This window comes from Suncus etruscus, chromosome 1 (genome assembly GCF_024139225.1).
Source record: "Suncus etruscus isolate mSunEtr1 chromosome 1, mSunEtr1.pri.cur, whole genome shotgun sequence".
Taxonomy (NCBI): domain Eukaryota; kingdom Metazoa; phylum Chordata; class Mammalia; order Eulipotyphla; family Soricidae; genus Suncus; species Suncus etruscus.
The window spans coordinates 160,838,740-160,854,739 of NC_064848.1; the positions used below are offsets into that span (position 1 = coordinate 160,838,740).

General features: G+C 37.6%; 1 protein-coding gene and 1 pseudogene across 2 annotated transcripts in view; both read right to left on the reverse strand.

Annotated features, from left to right (window-relative positions):
- Positions 1-1,852: 1,852 nt before the first annotated feature.
- Positions 1,853-16,000, reverse strand: part of GOSR1 (golgi SNAP receptor complex member 1) — a 45,036-nt gene continuing 30,888 nt past the window's right edge. For both annotated transcript variants that reach the window (XM_049782677.1, XM_049782669.1), the window contains exons 7-9: positions 14,561-14,590; positions 7,229-7,311; positions 1,853-3,795 (exon numbers count right to left, since the gene is read on the reverse strand). In XM_049782677.1, the coding sequence (XP_049638634.1) occupies positions 3,671-3,795; positions 7,229-7,311; positions 14,561-14,590 (238 nt within the window). In that variant the 3' untranslated portion in view covers positions 1,853-3,670. The remainder of the gene's footprint in view (positions 3,796-7,228; positions 7,312-14,560; positions 14,591-16,000) is intronic.
- Positions 10,885-11,015, reverse strand: LOC126032622 (uncharacterized; annotated as a pseudogene).

Here is a 16,000-nt window from a genome sequence, read left to right on the forward strand (position 1 = left end):
AAAAACTCAGGGATTACTCTTCACTCTACGCTCAGAAATCACTCCTGGCAGGCTCGGGGGACCATATGGGATGCTGGGATTCAAACCACCGACCTTCTGCATGCAAGGTCTTCTGCACCTTACCTCCATGCTATCTCTCTGGCTCCAGTATTTTTTTGTTTTTGTTTTTGGGCCACACCTGGTGATGCTCAGGGGTTACTCTTGGCTGTGCACTCAGAAACTGCTCTTGGCTTGGGAGACCATTTGGGAATCTGGGGGATTGAACCGAGGTCTGTCCTAGGCTAGCATGGGCAAGACAGACACATTACCACTTATGTCACCGCTCCAGCCCCGCATTGGATAGTATTTAAAATCGTATTCTTGAGGCTGGAGTGATAGCACAGTGGTTAGGGCATTTGCCTTGCATGAAGCAGATTAGGGTTTGATCCTCAGCATGCAATATAGTCCCCTGGTACCCAAAGCGCAGAGTCAGAAGTAACACCTGGGTACCACTGGGTGTGATCCAAAAACAAAAACAAACAAAAAAGATATTCATAAAGGACAGAAGAATTGTGGAGAAAGAGAGCCTCTTTCTAATATTAGAAAAGTAAAGGGGAAAAGTGCAGATTTTAGGAATAGCGAAAATTAATAATTAGAATAGAATGTAGAGAAGAACCCAGATAAACCAAAGAACTTAAATATGTTGGCTTGAACTTGAGTAACTGATTTATTTTTTTTTTTTACTAGTTATACACATATATCAAAAAGTCACAAACATACTCCATTTTGTAATTTCTACCTTTCTGTTGTCAAGGTTTTTCATACTTGTAAAGTGAAATGAAAAATTCTCAGTGGTTGCTAGAAAGGTCCAAAAAGGAAAGATTCTTTTACATGAGTCAATGGCTGAGGAATAACTCCCAAGGAATAACATCTGGGACTGGAGCAATAGCACAGCATGTAGGATGTTTGTGAACATGGGCAACTCAGGTTCATTCCCCATTATCCTATATGGTCTCCGAGCATCATCAGGAGTAATTCCTGAGTGTAGAGCCAGGAGTAACCACTGAATATTGCCCAGAAAGGCCTCAAAAATTTGACAAAAACAAAACAAAAAAATACAAGAGGCAACATTTGAGACCAGAAATAAAAGATTCTTCAGAGTTCCCAGTTCTGATTGGCTCTCAGGGGTCTCAAAATCAATTTACCTGGAGGCTGCAGGAGGCAAAGTCGGGTGATCCTTGAGTGCAAATTCAGTAGTAAGCCTTGAACATTGGGGGTGTGTGACCCAAACAACTAAAACAAAACAAAACAAAAAAAGATTCCTCTACGGCAGGGCCACAAAATGTTGTATGGAGGGCCGCAAACGGCCCGAGGGTCTAAATAAAGCAAATACTGTTAGCCTGCAAGTTTACTAGTGCAGGAAATCAAGGTGATTTAAAAAGCAGAAACATGGCACGAAATTGAAAAGTTCAAACCAGCTATCAGGGAAAAGTAAGTGTCACACTTCTACTTCTTTATCTGCAAAATCTTTCTGCAAGAAGAAACTGTAAGGGGAAAAGATAAGCACTCTGCTTTTCTGTCTACTTCTGTCCCTGGGCCACCTCACTACGGGCCAAAGACTGGAAAACCAGTTAGACCCATCTGAATCTAACATCTACACGAAACCTTTCAACTTCCTTAGAAGAACTAGTTTATTTTCATAAAGAAAATAACCAACATAATCCCATTATATCATTTAAGCACAGCTCTAAAATGCACATCATCCACCAAAAGCATCTGTTTGCTTACTGGCAGCAAGCTGGATTTGCTTGTGTCCTAGCTCACACAATCCGCTTTAATGAATGCACCAAATAATCAGACTAGTAAAAAAGTCTTCTAATATAATTAAATAAATAACTTTATTTATGATACTTTAGATTTTATAAATGCCAACTATATAGCAACCAAAGTCCCATATATTCTAGCTGAGGCACAACCACCAATCAAGGACCTTTGAAAAATCAAAGATAATAAAGTATCAGGGGAGAGTTGTTTCATTCTCTTGACAGAGAATTTAATAAATTAACTTACTTCCCTTATTTTTTAAGGTTACATTGGGAAAACTTAAGTTTTCTTCTAAGGGCATCCCCAATCAACTATCTCCATCAATCAACCCATATTTAGAAAAATAAACCTGTTAAAAATATCAAATTCCCTTCATATAGGAACATAATAAAACTTTGACACTAGAACAAAAAAACCTTTCAGTCTGTACCAGACCAAGGGTTGGTCTATTCATTGGTCTAGAAATCAAGTCTGTTGAAAGATAATATTGATACACTATGCTGTTAAGAATGACATGCTAGAATCTTTTTTACTCCCTGTTGCACAGTTGGAAGCCATTATTACAAATATCATAGTCAATTCCACTGATGAAGACGTCTTTCTGATGTTGGAAAATTTCAAACTTTTTTGTGATGGTTCAGATAATACATTTATAGGATCTGAGAAGTGGTTAAACTTGAAACAAATTCTGGTAGGTGGCTTAAAATTATGACATTGTCCAGGGATAGCAACAGCAGACAGGTGCATGGAGACAGATTCTTTCGTGTGCACCTTCAATTGTGAAGCCATTCTCTGGGTGTTTGGAAAGCACAACAGATTTGGAATGAACAAGCTTTCATAGAACACAGTATTTCTGGTATATCAGGCTTTTGCTCATCAACAATTGAGCAGATACAAATGGTATTATCTGGATGGTGAACCCTTCATCTTTTTATGCATGGCTTATTGTATTGATCTTACTGAAAACTCAGTAGTTCTCTCTTCAGTTACTAGTAACAATCCTGACATGAGAAATAGTTGGGACATTGATAAACATTGATTATTAGTTTCTACTATCATGGTAGAATTTAGATTTCACTTTCACCTGTAAAAGTATTATTATTCCAACAGAATAAATAAAAAAAAATCAAAATAATGACTGACTCCTTTAAAATAAGTCTTTCATTCTTGATGTTTATCCATTATAACATACTTAAACCTGTAGTGAGCACACATACACAAAAAAGAAAAACTGGTTGTTTTTGCAGTGTTTGACTTTTGTTTTTGACCACTTCAATTGGGCTGAAGTTTACCAGTCAGAATCTCAAAGAATGGATAAAAAAAAAAAAAAAAAGAACTTTCTTTGAAAATTAAGAGATGGAGACAGAGAGTATGAATTTATACATAGATTATCACAAAATAACTTGTGATTTCTCATCTTAAGGACAGAGTAAAAGAATAAGAACTACTTTTATTTACAACTCAATCTGGTAGTTGAAAAGGAAAGCAGTCTTTGGATATAGTGAAACCTTGTTTCCTGAAGAGTTCAGCTGTAAGACCTGGCTTGTCAACAGCCATCAATACTATCTCCAAAACACAGAAACTCTGTTTTTGATTGGTTTACTTACCTCCATGGGGAGAAAATAAAAATCAACTTAAGAAAAAAAATTAAAAAAATAACTAAAAACAGATGGAAATGTGTTAGAAAAGTCAGCACAGAAAAACTGTGGCTTCAGCTTAACCTGACCAAGTCAGAGTGTCCACTGCTGTTAGTCTTGGATTAATCCCATCAGTCAGGCTAATTATCAAGACAATCAACTTCTCCTTTTTTTTATTCCAGGTCATGGTGTGAAAGTGGTGGTTGTCAAGAGTCTCTGGAGCCGTCCCATCAATGGAAAGCATACAGTAGCAAGAGGATGGTACAGACACCAATAACGCCACCCAAGATGAGCGAGTCTCGCCGTTTCCTAAGGTTGATTCGTTGGATCAGACTATTCACAGCAGGAAAACGATCTTTGAGAATCTTAATTAAGGTCATTATTTTTTTAGAACCTCTTCAATGAAAAGTCACAGCAATTAACAAGAATAGAGATCAGTGGGAAAAAAAAGAAGCACTGAGAATGGGAAGAGAAAATTATACTGAGATTTTAGCAAACACACGTGTCCCCAAATGAGAAAGTTTTACTACTTCACAACTTAATCTATCCCAAATAAATAGCAGTACAGAAGAACAGTGAAAACAAATTAATGAGAAAAAGGAAAACATAAATGCTAAAGGCTACTTTGTGCACTGAAAAGTTACTGTCTGCAGGACAATCTGCGAGCCAGCCTAGTTAGGTACAGAGAATATCCACAGGTTAGAAAGGCACAGACATAGCTAGTCAGCCACAACCTCTCATTCTTTTTTAAAATTCCTTCCTCAGGAGACCAGGAAGTTTTACCAGAAGGATACTAATGAAGTACCTGTCTCCTACATGACAGTTCCCCTTGAGTTCAGATAATTGGTGGACAACTCTAGGGCTTGCATAAAAGGCAGTGGCCTGCCCGAGGTGGACCTTGAATGCAGAGCCAGGATTAAGCCCAAGCACCACCAGACGTGGCCCACAAAATAAAAATAAAGAGGAAACACATAAAAAAAGCACTGGTGAATTATTTGCATGAGTTTTCTTTGTTTTTTGTTTTTTTTTTTTTTTTTTTAGCTTTGTAGTAGTAGGTAAAATATGACAGGAAAGTAACTCAAGCTGCTTCAGCTGTGTTACTTAGGGGAGAAATGAAAAAATTCTTTAGTTTGTTTGTTTTGGGGCTACACTAGTGACTCAAGGAGTTAGCCTGGCTCTGCAGGCTAGTAATTGTATTCATTTGCAATTGCTCCTGATAGTGCTATGGAATCCATATGGAATGCCAGGGATTGAACCTGAATGGGCTGAGTGCAAGTACTCTAACCATTGTACTATTGCTCCAGCTTCAAAAGGTATCTTTTAAAGAAGTGAGGGGAGTATTACAGCAGTCATGAGGCATGCACACATACTCGTACATCCAAACAGTTTTATGCTGTTTCTTGTACATGTATTGGAGACAAAAGCACATGACTTCCTTTAGGGTGCATTTCTAGCAACTGTTTCTGACTGTGCACCTGCAGGAGTTGTCACTTTGTTAGTAGAAGTATTATGTCAAGGTTGGAGAACATCCAACCAAACCACCTAGGACAGCAGCACTGAGACAATTATCTCTGTTCTCAGTATCCTCCCTATGCTGCCTCTCAGCAGATTTGTACTTGTATTCTTTTTTTCTTTTTCTTTTGGTTTTTGGGCCACACCCAGTGATGCTCAGGGGTTACTCCTGGCTTGGGGGAGTATGGGATGCCGGAGGAATCAAACTGTGGTCCAACCTAGGTTAGCATGTGCAAGGCAAATGCCCTACTGTGTGAGCCACTACTCCGGCCCCCTTATTTGTGTTCTTACATATTTTACAGCATGTGTGATCACAACTACTTTTTCTTCCTATATTGAATCTTCTATGCAACTAGAATATTTTATACTGTATGTATTTTTGGGCTTTAAAATTTTTTTTAAAAAAGGTATAATTTATAAGCACAATTATTTTTTTTTTGGTTGGGGGAGATGGAGACACATCCGGCAGGGCTAGGGTCTGATCATATGTAGCCTGGGAATCCACCACTGCTGTGTGCAAGGCAAGTGCCTTACTTTTGATCAGGAGTAGTTTCTCTCCCTATGGCCAGTGCAAAGGCAGTGACTCAAGCTAGGGCAATGACAGTCTCTTTGGGGACTTCAACTACTATCATTAGAAAAGACACCCTTTCCCTAAGTAGAATACTGAGCTGGTAGGACATGATACATGTAGTTATCTCTGTCACCATAAGAAAATCTGCCTGAGAGTCTGATCAATACACATAAAAATGGAAGAAAATATAGAATTTCCAGAGAAACTTGGGTAACATCTGGGCATGCCCTAGATCAAATACTATCCCTGAATTTTAGATATATAACTAACCCTGTGGGGCCACAGAGATAGTACAGCGGTAGGGCTTTTGCCTTGCATGTGGTCAGCCCAAGATGAACCTGGATTTGATCTCCAGCATTCCATATGGTCTCGAATCCTGCCAGGAGCGATTTTTGAGCACAGAGCCAGGAGTAACCCCTGAGCACTGCTGGGTGTGAACCAAAAACAAAAACCAAAGTAACTAACCCTGCCTTTGCCTTAAATAAATCTGAATTAGGGTTTTGGTGTTCATTAGTCATGAGAGTCACAACTAATATCCACTTGATTTGAGTTTTTGAACTCAAGCTCTATTAGAATGATTATAATTTGTGGCAATAAAAAATGAGATAATGTATATACTGGTACTTTGTAAACTTACAGAGAGTTACATAAAATATAAATGACTTTAGATCTGTGGTTTTATACTTAAGAGTGATAATGTTGAAATAAAATACATTTAAATTGCAAAATACAAAAAACACTTTAGAATAATCTTTTCCTTGGCAAAGAAGGCATCAAAATAAAAGTAACTGACTTCAATTATCAAAAGGCCTGAAGATAATCAACTTTTGAAAATTACAGGCTCCTCCCCTCTTAGTTATTAGAAAATTTTTTTCCCTTAAAAGGCTTGCTTTTCAAAGTATAAGCAAATGTTTTAGAGAGGCATGCTGAGAGAGGCATGGTACCTACCAGACTGAGTTTCTTGAAAGTTTTAGTAATCCTAATTTAAATTGGGAAATTGAAGAAGAAAAAGTTGAGGTCACAACAAAGAAGCACAGAAGCTATCCTAGAGTTCAGCTTGTGCAGAATGAACCAAAGTGAAAATAGGCTATCAGCAGTTACAACTCATCAGCTTTATAGGTGTCTCCTGCCTTCTCTTTCTAATCACCTGTCACTGAGTTATTCTCCAAACTAAAAAAAAGGGGAAATAAAAGGAAGCATATAATTCATGATATTAGATAATAATATATTCTGTGGCATTCCAACAAGGATTCAAGAGCTTTTTTTTTTTTTTTTTTTGGTTTTTGGGCCACACCCGGCGGTGCTCAGGGGTTCCTCCTGGCTGTCTGCTCAGAAATAGCTCCTGGCAGGCATGGGGAACCATATGGGACACAGGGATTCGAACCAACCACCTTTGGTCCTGGATCGGCTGCTTGCAAGGCAAACACCACTGTGCTATCTCCCGATTCAAGAGCTTTTAACATGTAAAATAATTGTGTGAATAATTAGAAATTTTGTATTTATAAATTTTCCCTAAATATACAAATAAACCTCTGGTATACAATCTTTTAGAAATAATATGAACTTTCACAAAGTTGAGGTGTAGGGTATATTCATATTATGCCAATACTATGGCTTCTACTACTGATATTGACAACCTGTCATAAAACAGAAATGTATATTTTCTTAAAAAAATCACACAAATTTAAATTTTCAAAAAGGATACTGGCCAAAGTATTCATTTTGCTTTGAATTGATTTCAACATTCCTCTCTGGGAAGTCATATTTTCTTTTGTTGCCATAGCGATACTGTAAGGGTGTGAAAAAGAAAAAAAAGTTAAACAGGCACTTGAGATTATCTTGTAAAGATCCAACATACCTTTAAAAGCAAACAGAACACTATGGTGAGCAATATTATCTTGAAAATCAGTAGGCAGGAACATGAAAACAAAATTTACTTCCCAAGACCCCTTCCCAGAATCCCTTTCCTAATGACTACTTCACCTTATGCTATACTTATTTCTTTTTGTTCGTTTGTTTTGTTTTGGGGCCACACCCAGCAGCGCTTGGGGTTGCTCCTGGGTCTGTGCTCAAAAATTGCTTCTGGCAGGCATAGGGGACCATACTGGGATGCTGGGGATCAATCCAGGTCCATCCCAGGTCAGCTGTGTGCAAGGCTAATGCCCTACCGCTGTGCTAGTTCTCTGGCCCCATGCTATCCTTATTTCTTTTTGGATTAATGAAGTAACCTAAGTAACAAGTGAAAATATTAACGTATTTGTAATCACATATTACAAAAGTTTCTTAAAATGGTTTTTAATAGAGGTGAGTTATTAAAATATCCTTAATTAGAAAAGAACTGTTGAGAGGGATGTAGGAAATCACTGTAATAAAAATAGAACTAAAAGTGTATCACAAAATATTCATGATATAAGAAGCCATCAGTTTATGCAACAAACTTGTTCCAAAGTTCTACTTGAGAACCAATTAAGCTGATTTTAGGACACACGAGCATGTTTAACTTCCAAGTCAAATGACTCAGTTCACTGATTTATTATCGACTAAGAGAAAAGCAAATAAGTTACCCCTGGTATAGTCTTTCACAGCTTACTCTGATGTTATGTTTAAAAGTCTCAATATCTTTTCCCTTTATCTTTATCATGACAAGAATTAACTTTAAAAAAGTTTTGATCTCCCTGATTCCATAATCATCCTCAATATGAAATCATAAAGGGGAAGGTCAGTATCCCTTTTAGATATAAAACAGCATAATGCTTAGATACTGTGACACTGCTAAAAGCAATAGGAAATAAAATATTCTTGAGCAGAAGTGAAAACTGGAATATTAAAAAAAATTAGTAGGGGGTGAGAGAAATAGTACAATAGTACACTTAAGTTGTACATGGTCAATATGGATCAATGCCCAGCACTCCAAAGGAGTATCCAGGAGAATCTGAGTGTAAATCCAGGAGTAAGCCCTGAACAGTCAGGTATGGGCATTTTAGGTTAATGGTTACAGGGCAATTCAGAGTACAACATATAAGCCTAGTGCACAGCAGTCAAGATTAAAAAAGGATGCATATCATGTTGAGTTTACAACACAATGAAAAAAAATTTGTTTTTTGGGCCACACCCACTGATGCTCAGGGACTCCTGACAATGTGCTCAGAATTGCCCCTGGGTTGGGGGACCATATGGGACATAGAAAGATCAAATCACAGTCTGTCCTAGGTTAGTGTGCACAAGGCAAATACCTTACTGTTTGCACCACTGCTCTGGCCCCAACAATACAATAAATCTGAGATACCAAAAACAACAACAACAACAACAAAAAAAAAACAACCCAAACAAACAAAAAAACCCTACAAGAGGGGTAGGAACAATAGTAGTTACTTGCCTTGCATCCCATATGGTCCTCCAAGCATGCCAGAAGTGATCCCTGAGCACAGAGCTAGGAGTATGCCCTGAGTACTGTGGGGTATGGCCCCCAAATCACTAATAATAATAATAATAATAATAATAATAATAATAATAATAATAATAATAATAATAAAAAGAACTAAAAGAGCACAAGATGAAGCTTTATTAACAGTTTGTTATTAATTCTTAAAAAATTTTCAGTTTAAGTGTATGACAGGATACAAACACTTAAAATGTGGTCATTTAAAAATAAACCTACTTTACAAGGTGTTCTTTTTTTTTTTTTTTGGCAGGGGTACACATCCAGTGTTACTGCTGACTCTACACACAGAAACCAGTACAGGTGATACTCAGGGGACCACATGGAGTGTCAGTGATCAAACCTAGACAGGCTACATGATAGGGAAATGTTCTACACAATGAACTACTTGCTCCAGCCCCCTACATGGACCTTTTGTTTGTCTTTGGGCCACATCCGGCACTGCTCAGGGGTTACTCCTGGCTCTGCGCTCAGAAATCGCTCCTGGCAGGCTCAGGGGGACCATAGGGATGTAAGGAATGAAGCTGGGCCCGTCCTGGTTGTCTGCATGCAAGGTAAACACCCTAACGTTGTGCTATCGCTCCAGGCCCCTACATGGACTTTTTTTTTTTCTACATGAACTTTTAAAGTCGTTGTTAAAGGGGCTGTGGTGAGCACTCAAGTCTGGAGCACATGCATTGCATGTGGGGTTCTGGTTTGAATCCTACAGTAATGAATCAATCCCTCCCACCACCATAGCCCCTAAGCAAAGTTGGTGATGTTTCCAAATATTGCACGCACGCACGCGCACACATCCGTGTTACAGGGGGTAATAGCACAGGAGTGGTAGCACAGCAGTAGGCCTGGACAGATGCCAGTTTGATTCCTGGCATCTGATATGATTCCCAAGCCTGCCAGGAGCGACTTCTGAGCGCAGAGACAGGAGTAACCCGAGTGTTGCCGGTGTGACCCAAAAAACCAAAACCGAGAAAACAACACCCCACCCCCCACCAAAAGTGGTGTTACAGTTTTGTATAAAGTAAACAAATTCAAGCCTGTCCTAAGCAATCTGCCGGGAATCTTTGAATACATATGCCTCTATCTTTTAAACGTAGAGTAATATCAACATCTGCTATGCACTTTGATTCAGAAGTAAATAGAGATTAAAAAATAATTTCCACAGCACTTTCTATTCCTTGGAGAATGGATATTAATATCATATATTATGCTATTATCTTGTTGAATATGCATGATTTCCAGTACCACACGAAGTATATCTAGACATGCCTTTCCATCACATTCCATCTTTTGGAGCCAAGCTGAGTGAAACCGAGATTGTTGTTTTTTTCCAGGGTCAACTACTTAAGAGGCAAACAAAAGCTGCAGATAATATATAAGGCTTTTAAAATGATAAATCATTGATGTGCTTACTGGAACTTCTATTTTCTTACCTGTTCTATAAATTAAATACTTTCATTTTTCAATAAAAGATCACAGTCACACATCTAAGGCAAATTTATTAAAATATACTAGTCATTTTCAATAAGTCGACATTAAGCTATATTCAGTGAACATTTAAAATAAAAATTATGTTTTATTTTTTTTAAAGCTATACCTATTGGTGCTCAGGGATTACTGTCTCAGTACTTGAGGTCATTCCTAGCAGTATTCTAGGAGCCAATAGAGAGCTGAGGTCCTGGGATTGAACTGAATTTCCTGTATGCAAAACATATACACTGAACTATCTCCTGGGCCCCATTTTATTGCTTGTTTATGGAGGGGAGGCCTGTGGAATTGATGGCATGGTGACCATATCCTGTGATGCTCTAGGGCTGCTCCTGGTTCTATGCTTGGGAGTGATCCCTGGGAACCATATGTGGAGCGGAGGATGGAACAGGGTTTGGCTTACCTCCTATACTATCTCTCTCTCTCTCTCTCTTTTAATCATATTATGCAGTCGAGTTTCCCACATTTGAGGAAATCGCAGGAGTCAGCACATCCAGAGTGCAATGGATAAGCCTCGTCCTGGGGAAACCACCTTCGTGATCATGATATCTCCCCTGCCAGGTAATATATTATCTCTCTAAACACCCCCTCCCATATTTTAAATAGAGGAACTCTCAGTAGTGCTTGGACTGGCATTGCAGGTTTGGTACCAGACAGTTTGGTGCTACCTTGGCTAAACCCAGCTGGGACAGGGTCATGCAGTGTAGAAAGCAATTTCAGAGTTTTTACATGTGATTATCTCTTATGCTATCTCCTTGTGACATATTTAAAAATTTATACCCAAAAGGAAAAATAAAAATTCTGCATATAGAAAATTGATATGTAACTTTTAGAACTGTGCATAGGAAATCATAACTAGTTTTATGTTTCATTATGAAATCTATTATATCTTCAATAAAGAGAAGCAGTAAACGGATCTCCTAGCAATTTCTTTTACACTTTAACAAAGTAAAAGTAGGAATGATTCAATAATTCTCAATTATTTCTATCCTGTGATATATTCCAAATTTACAAAATTTATACTCATAACCAATTCTTAAACAGGTCAGATTTGAAATGATAATGCTTAATTAAGGTAGTTGGTCCCAGGCAGTAAGATCAAAAAAGGAAATAAAAAGGATTGGGGTTGGGGGCCAGAGCAAGAACACAGTGGGTAGGTGTAGCATGAAATAATTAGCGATGGGGCTGGATGGCGATGGATGGAGGCCTTTGTGCTTAGGCCCCAGCCACGTGGCTTTATCCCCATTCAGCCGGCGGATTCCAGGCCCAGGTAATCGGCGTAATTAAGACTCACTCACAGGCAGGCTTTAGGAAGCCTTAACTTTATTCATGCCCTATTCACCACATGTGTGTGGCCTATCTCATAACCTTTTAAGCACTAGTTATTCTTGGCCCTGCATCTAAACTCCTTTCAGCCATCTTCCCTTTGGGCTCCATGCTGGTCAAAGACCAGAACACAGAACCCAAAAGCCAGAGCGCCCAGCAGCGCAGAACGGGCAAAGAGCCAAAAGGGCAACAAGCCAAAAAGGGCCCGAATTCCCTTGGTCCAAGCCTTATATAACATTTCCCAGACCCCTCCCAGGAATGGGAGGGTTTAGCAGGTAAGGTTACACCTACTATCCGGTTCCCAAGACCCCTCCCAAAAGTGGGTGGGTCTAGGGTCTTAAATAGGTACACCCACAGGTAGGGTGCTTGCCTTGCATGTAGCTGACCCAGATTTGATCCCCAGCATCCATGATTCCCCACCACCAGGAGTAAGTCCTAAGCACAGAGCCAGGAGTAACCTGAGTGCCACCAGGCAAGGCCAAAAAACTAAACAAAATAAACAAACAACAAGACTGAGGTTCAATCGTTGGCATAACAGATCGTAGTGCTGAAACAGAACCAGGAGTAAGTCCTGAGCACAAGAGTAATCCCATAAACAAGGACTATTTTAAGTTAAAAATTCTTTGCAGGGCCCGGGGAGATAGCACAGTGGCGTTTGCCTTGCAAGCAGCCGATCCAGGACCAAAGGTGGTTGGTTCGAATCCCGGTGTCCCATATGGTCCCCCGTGCCTGCCAGGAGCTATTTCTGAGCAGACAGCCAGGAGTAACCCCTGAGCACCACCGGGTGTGACCCAAAAACAAAAATAAAAAAAATTCTTTGCAAAATGTGACTAAATTCACATGCTAATAAAAGGGAGCCACAAGGAGCTATCTTAGTAATCAACTAAACGATTATGTAAAACTTTTGTTCAGACTGAAGACCTAATATATATAATTTAAAATTCCAAAATATCAGAATGACATATTATGTATGATTTATTAATCCATTGAATAAAATAAAGATTCATTATAAAATAATTAAATAGATACAACAATGGAAATTTTTAGGGGTTAAAAAACTCATATATGCAACAAACTTCAGAAAAAATTGTGGTTAAAAAAAAAAGGTAAGGGCCGGAGAGATAGCATGGAGGTAGGGCATTTGCCTTGCAAAACGCCTTGCATACAGAAGGATGGTGGTTTGGATTCTGGCGTCCCATGTGGTCTCTTGAGACTGCCTAGAGCGATTTCTGAGCACAGAGCCAGGAGTAACCCCTGAGCGCTGCCTGGTGTGACCCCCCCAAAAAAAACTCAAAACAACAACAACAACAACAACAACAACAACAACAACAAAGGTAAAATGTAATACTGGGAATTCCAGATAAAGAGCATATGGGAATTCTTTTACTGTTGGAGTTATGCAGAAATGAAATAATATAAAAAAAGATAAAAAATTTAGAGATACCATTTTTAGATTATTATCAGCCAGCTAAGCACCATACTAGGAATTTTACTCATATTATCTTTGTCCTCACAGCAATCTTTAGGATCAGTTCTTTTAGAATTGGTACTGTTCTTGATCCCTTGTTTTAAAACATTAAAAAATGGAAAATAAAGATTATCTAAGAACAAAGATCTAAAATGTAGCAGAGTCAGGTATGTATATACATATATATTTTCCACCTCCCCCATATATATATATATATTTTTTTTTGAATGAGTAGTAAATAGAGCAGTGATGGAGAGCAGTGTTTCTCAATCTTCTGACTGTGACCACTTCAAACTTGTTTTTGTCTTATGGCCACAGACTTATGGTTGACCCTAATCTCATGCTGTGGCCCACATTTATGATATCTCAATTGTGGTCTCCTTGGAATATCCTGGTGGTTCACAGAGGGCATCATGGTGCCCAATGCTTTAGAGTTCTGGGTTCTACAGTTACTCAGATTTGAGAATCTGAATCTAAATATTCGTAACAAGCTACAGCAAATTTCTTTCTTCTTTTTTATCGTTTTGGCCTTTGGGAACACTAGACAGGGCTCAGAAGTGACTTCTGGCAGTGCTTGGGTAACATGCAATGTGGGGCATGGAACTGGGGTTGGAAATACACAAGAATAAAGTCTTAATCCCTGTACTATCTCGCTCACTCTCTTCCCACAATTTTTTACTTGGATCTCTATAGCATGAATTTGAAGAGATTAAATAAAGCACATAAAGGACCTGAGAACAATAAAAGCTATGGTAAGAATACAATGCAGTTTATTCTACCTTCCCTGGAAATTGCTGCTTTAGTCACTGCTGAGTTCTAGAGTTTATATCTCATTTATGTACCTTTTACTGTTGTCAAATATTTAAAGATCCCCCAAACCAAGAGACTTAAGCATTTCAAACTAACAAACTAATTTATCACATTCTAAGCAAAATTATTATTATTATTACAAATACTATGTATGTACTACTGCAGATTTTCTACAGTTGCTTTTACAGAAACCAAATCTAAACAGTGTAAACAGGACGTTTACTAATCATAGTTTGATTGCTTTCCAATGAAATAAAAACATAAGTTGATATTACTATTAATTACTCAGAAAATTTAACTCCCACAAAACAGTCTACTGTTGTTCTAGAAACAAATGCTTTTGCTTCTACTATATATAAAAATATAGGAAAGACTTGGGAAAAGTACATAGCAATCTAATACAATGCTTATCATTAAGCTTAGAGAATAAAATTAATTTAGCTGTAATAATAGGGTAAACCTTACCTGTTCATGCAAATTACTTATAATAAAACAAAAAACTTTCCTACCTTATTGTCTCTTCTATCAGACGATCAGAGCTACAAATGAAAAGAAAAATTAAAATGGAATTATTAAGAGCACATTAAATAAGCTATGTACTTAATGTTTCTACGTTAAATAGGCTAACTTTGTTTTTTATCACTTTAAAGAGTACTCATACATTAGAAAGCATCTGGAGGAAATTCTGAAAAATTAGTCTGCCCACAAATACAATTTTATGTATTAGCTTAAATCTATTTCTCAGAGACAATTTAAAGTCAGAATACCTTTAAGATAGCAAAAAGAAAGAAACTGTCTTTAGATAGTCCAAAGATGTCACCACTGTCAAATCAAACGAAAGAATTACAACCAACTTGTTGAGACAAGATGGACAAATGTAGTTGTGATGACTCTAAGTAGTAATTACTTATACCTTACAGTTCTTTCCTTTTGGGAAAAACAATTATGAGAAATAAGACCAAATGTTAGGTCATTGTACTTTAGAATTTAAAAATCTGAACAAAGACAGGAATGTACTTTTGATCTATAAAATGTCTGCTTTTATGCACCACACACTGGAAACATATGAAAGACCCACTTTAGGGAAGAATTTGTAAGTAAATTTGATACAAAGGTAGCTTTATAGAAGGAAGTAGCAAAACAATAAATCTATCCATTTGGTGTAATATAAAGAATACAGCATATATAAACAAATAAGTACTTGCATATTTTTCTATCAACTTCTTTCCAAAGGACTTTCTAGGCTTATTCTATAAATTAAATTGAACTTTCAATATAAAATAGTGAACAGGAACTTCAAGTTACTGCATGAACTAGGGAATAAAAGTGAGCTTTAAAAATATACTTTAAATAATTATTGTGATTAAGGTGTTCAAAAATTATGGAGGAAGAATTAAGAGCCAGAAAGTGTGGCTATCCAGTGCTAGCTCTACCACTTAATAGTGATCTAACATAAGACAATTTACCCTGTGCCTCAACATCCTTTTCTGTAAAATAGGAATGATAACAAAGCCTATGAGGCTGTTAAGAGGACTAAACAAGTTTATATAGCAATTAAACTGTACCTGATAACTTTAAGTGCTAAGTATTTTTTACTATCATTACAATAACTTCTTAAAAATGACAGACTAACTTAATTCTAAGCATAAAGTTGAATGCGAATTTTCTGTGAATGTGATAGTAAAGTATGCATAAATTTTGTCAACAAATGTGTGTGGAGGTATACCCGGAGGGTCATGAGTCAGAAAAGTACACTAACTGCTATAGATCTTCCAATGAAGAGACACAGCACAGATGTCTCAGTTTCACAAGTATCGAAAAGAGGTTGTGTTTAATGAGATTTGGATTCATACCTCTGTGATCAACAAAATGGACTGACTGAGTATTCTCATTAGGGTCTTTTAATATATCAAAGAGCCTAAAAATAAGACTTAAAACTCCAGGCATAA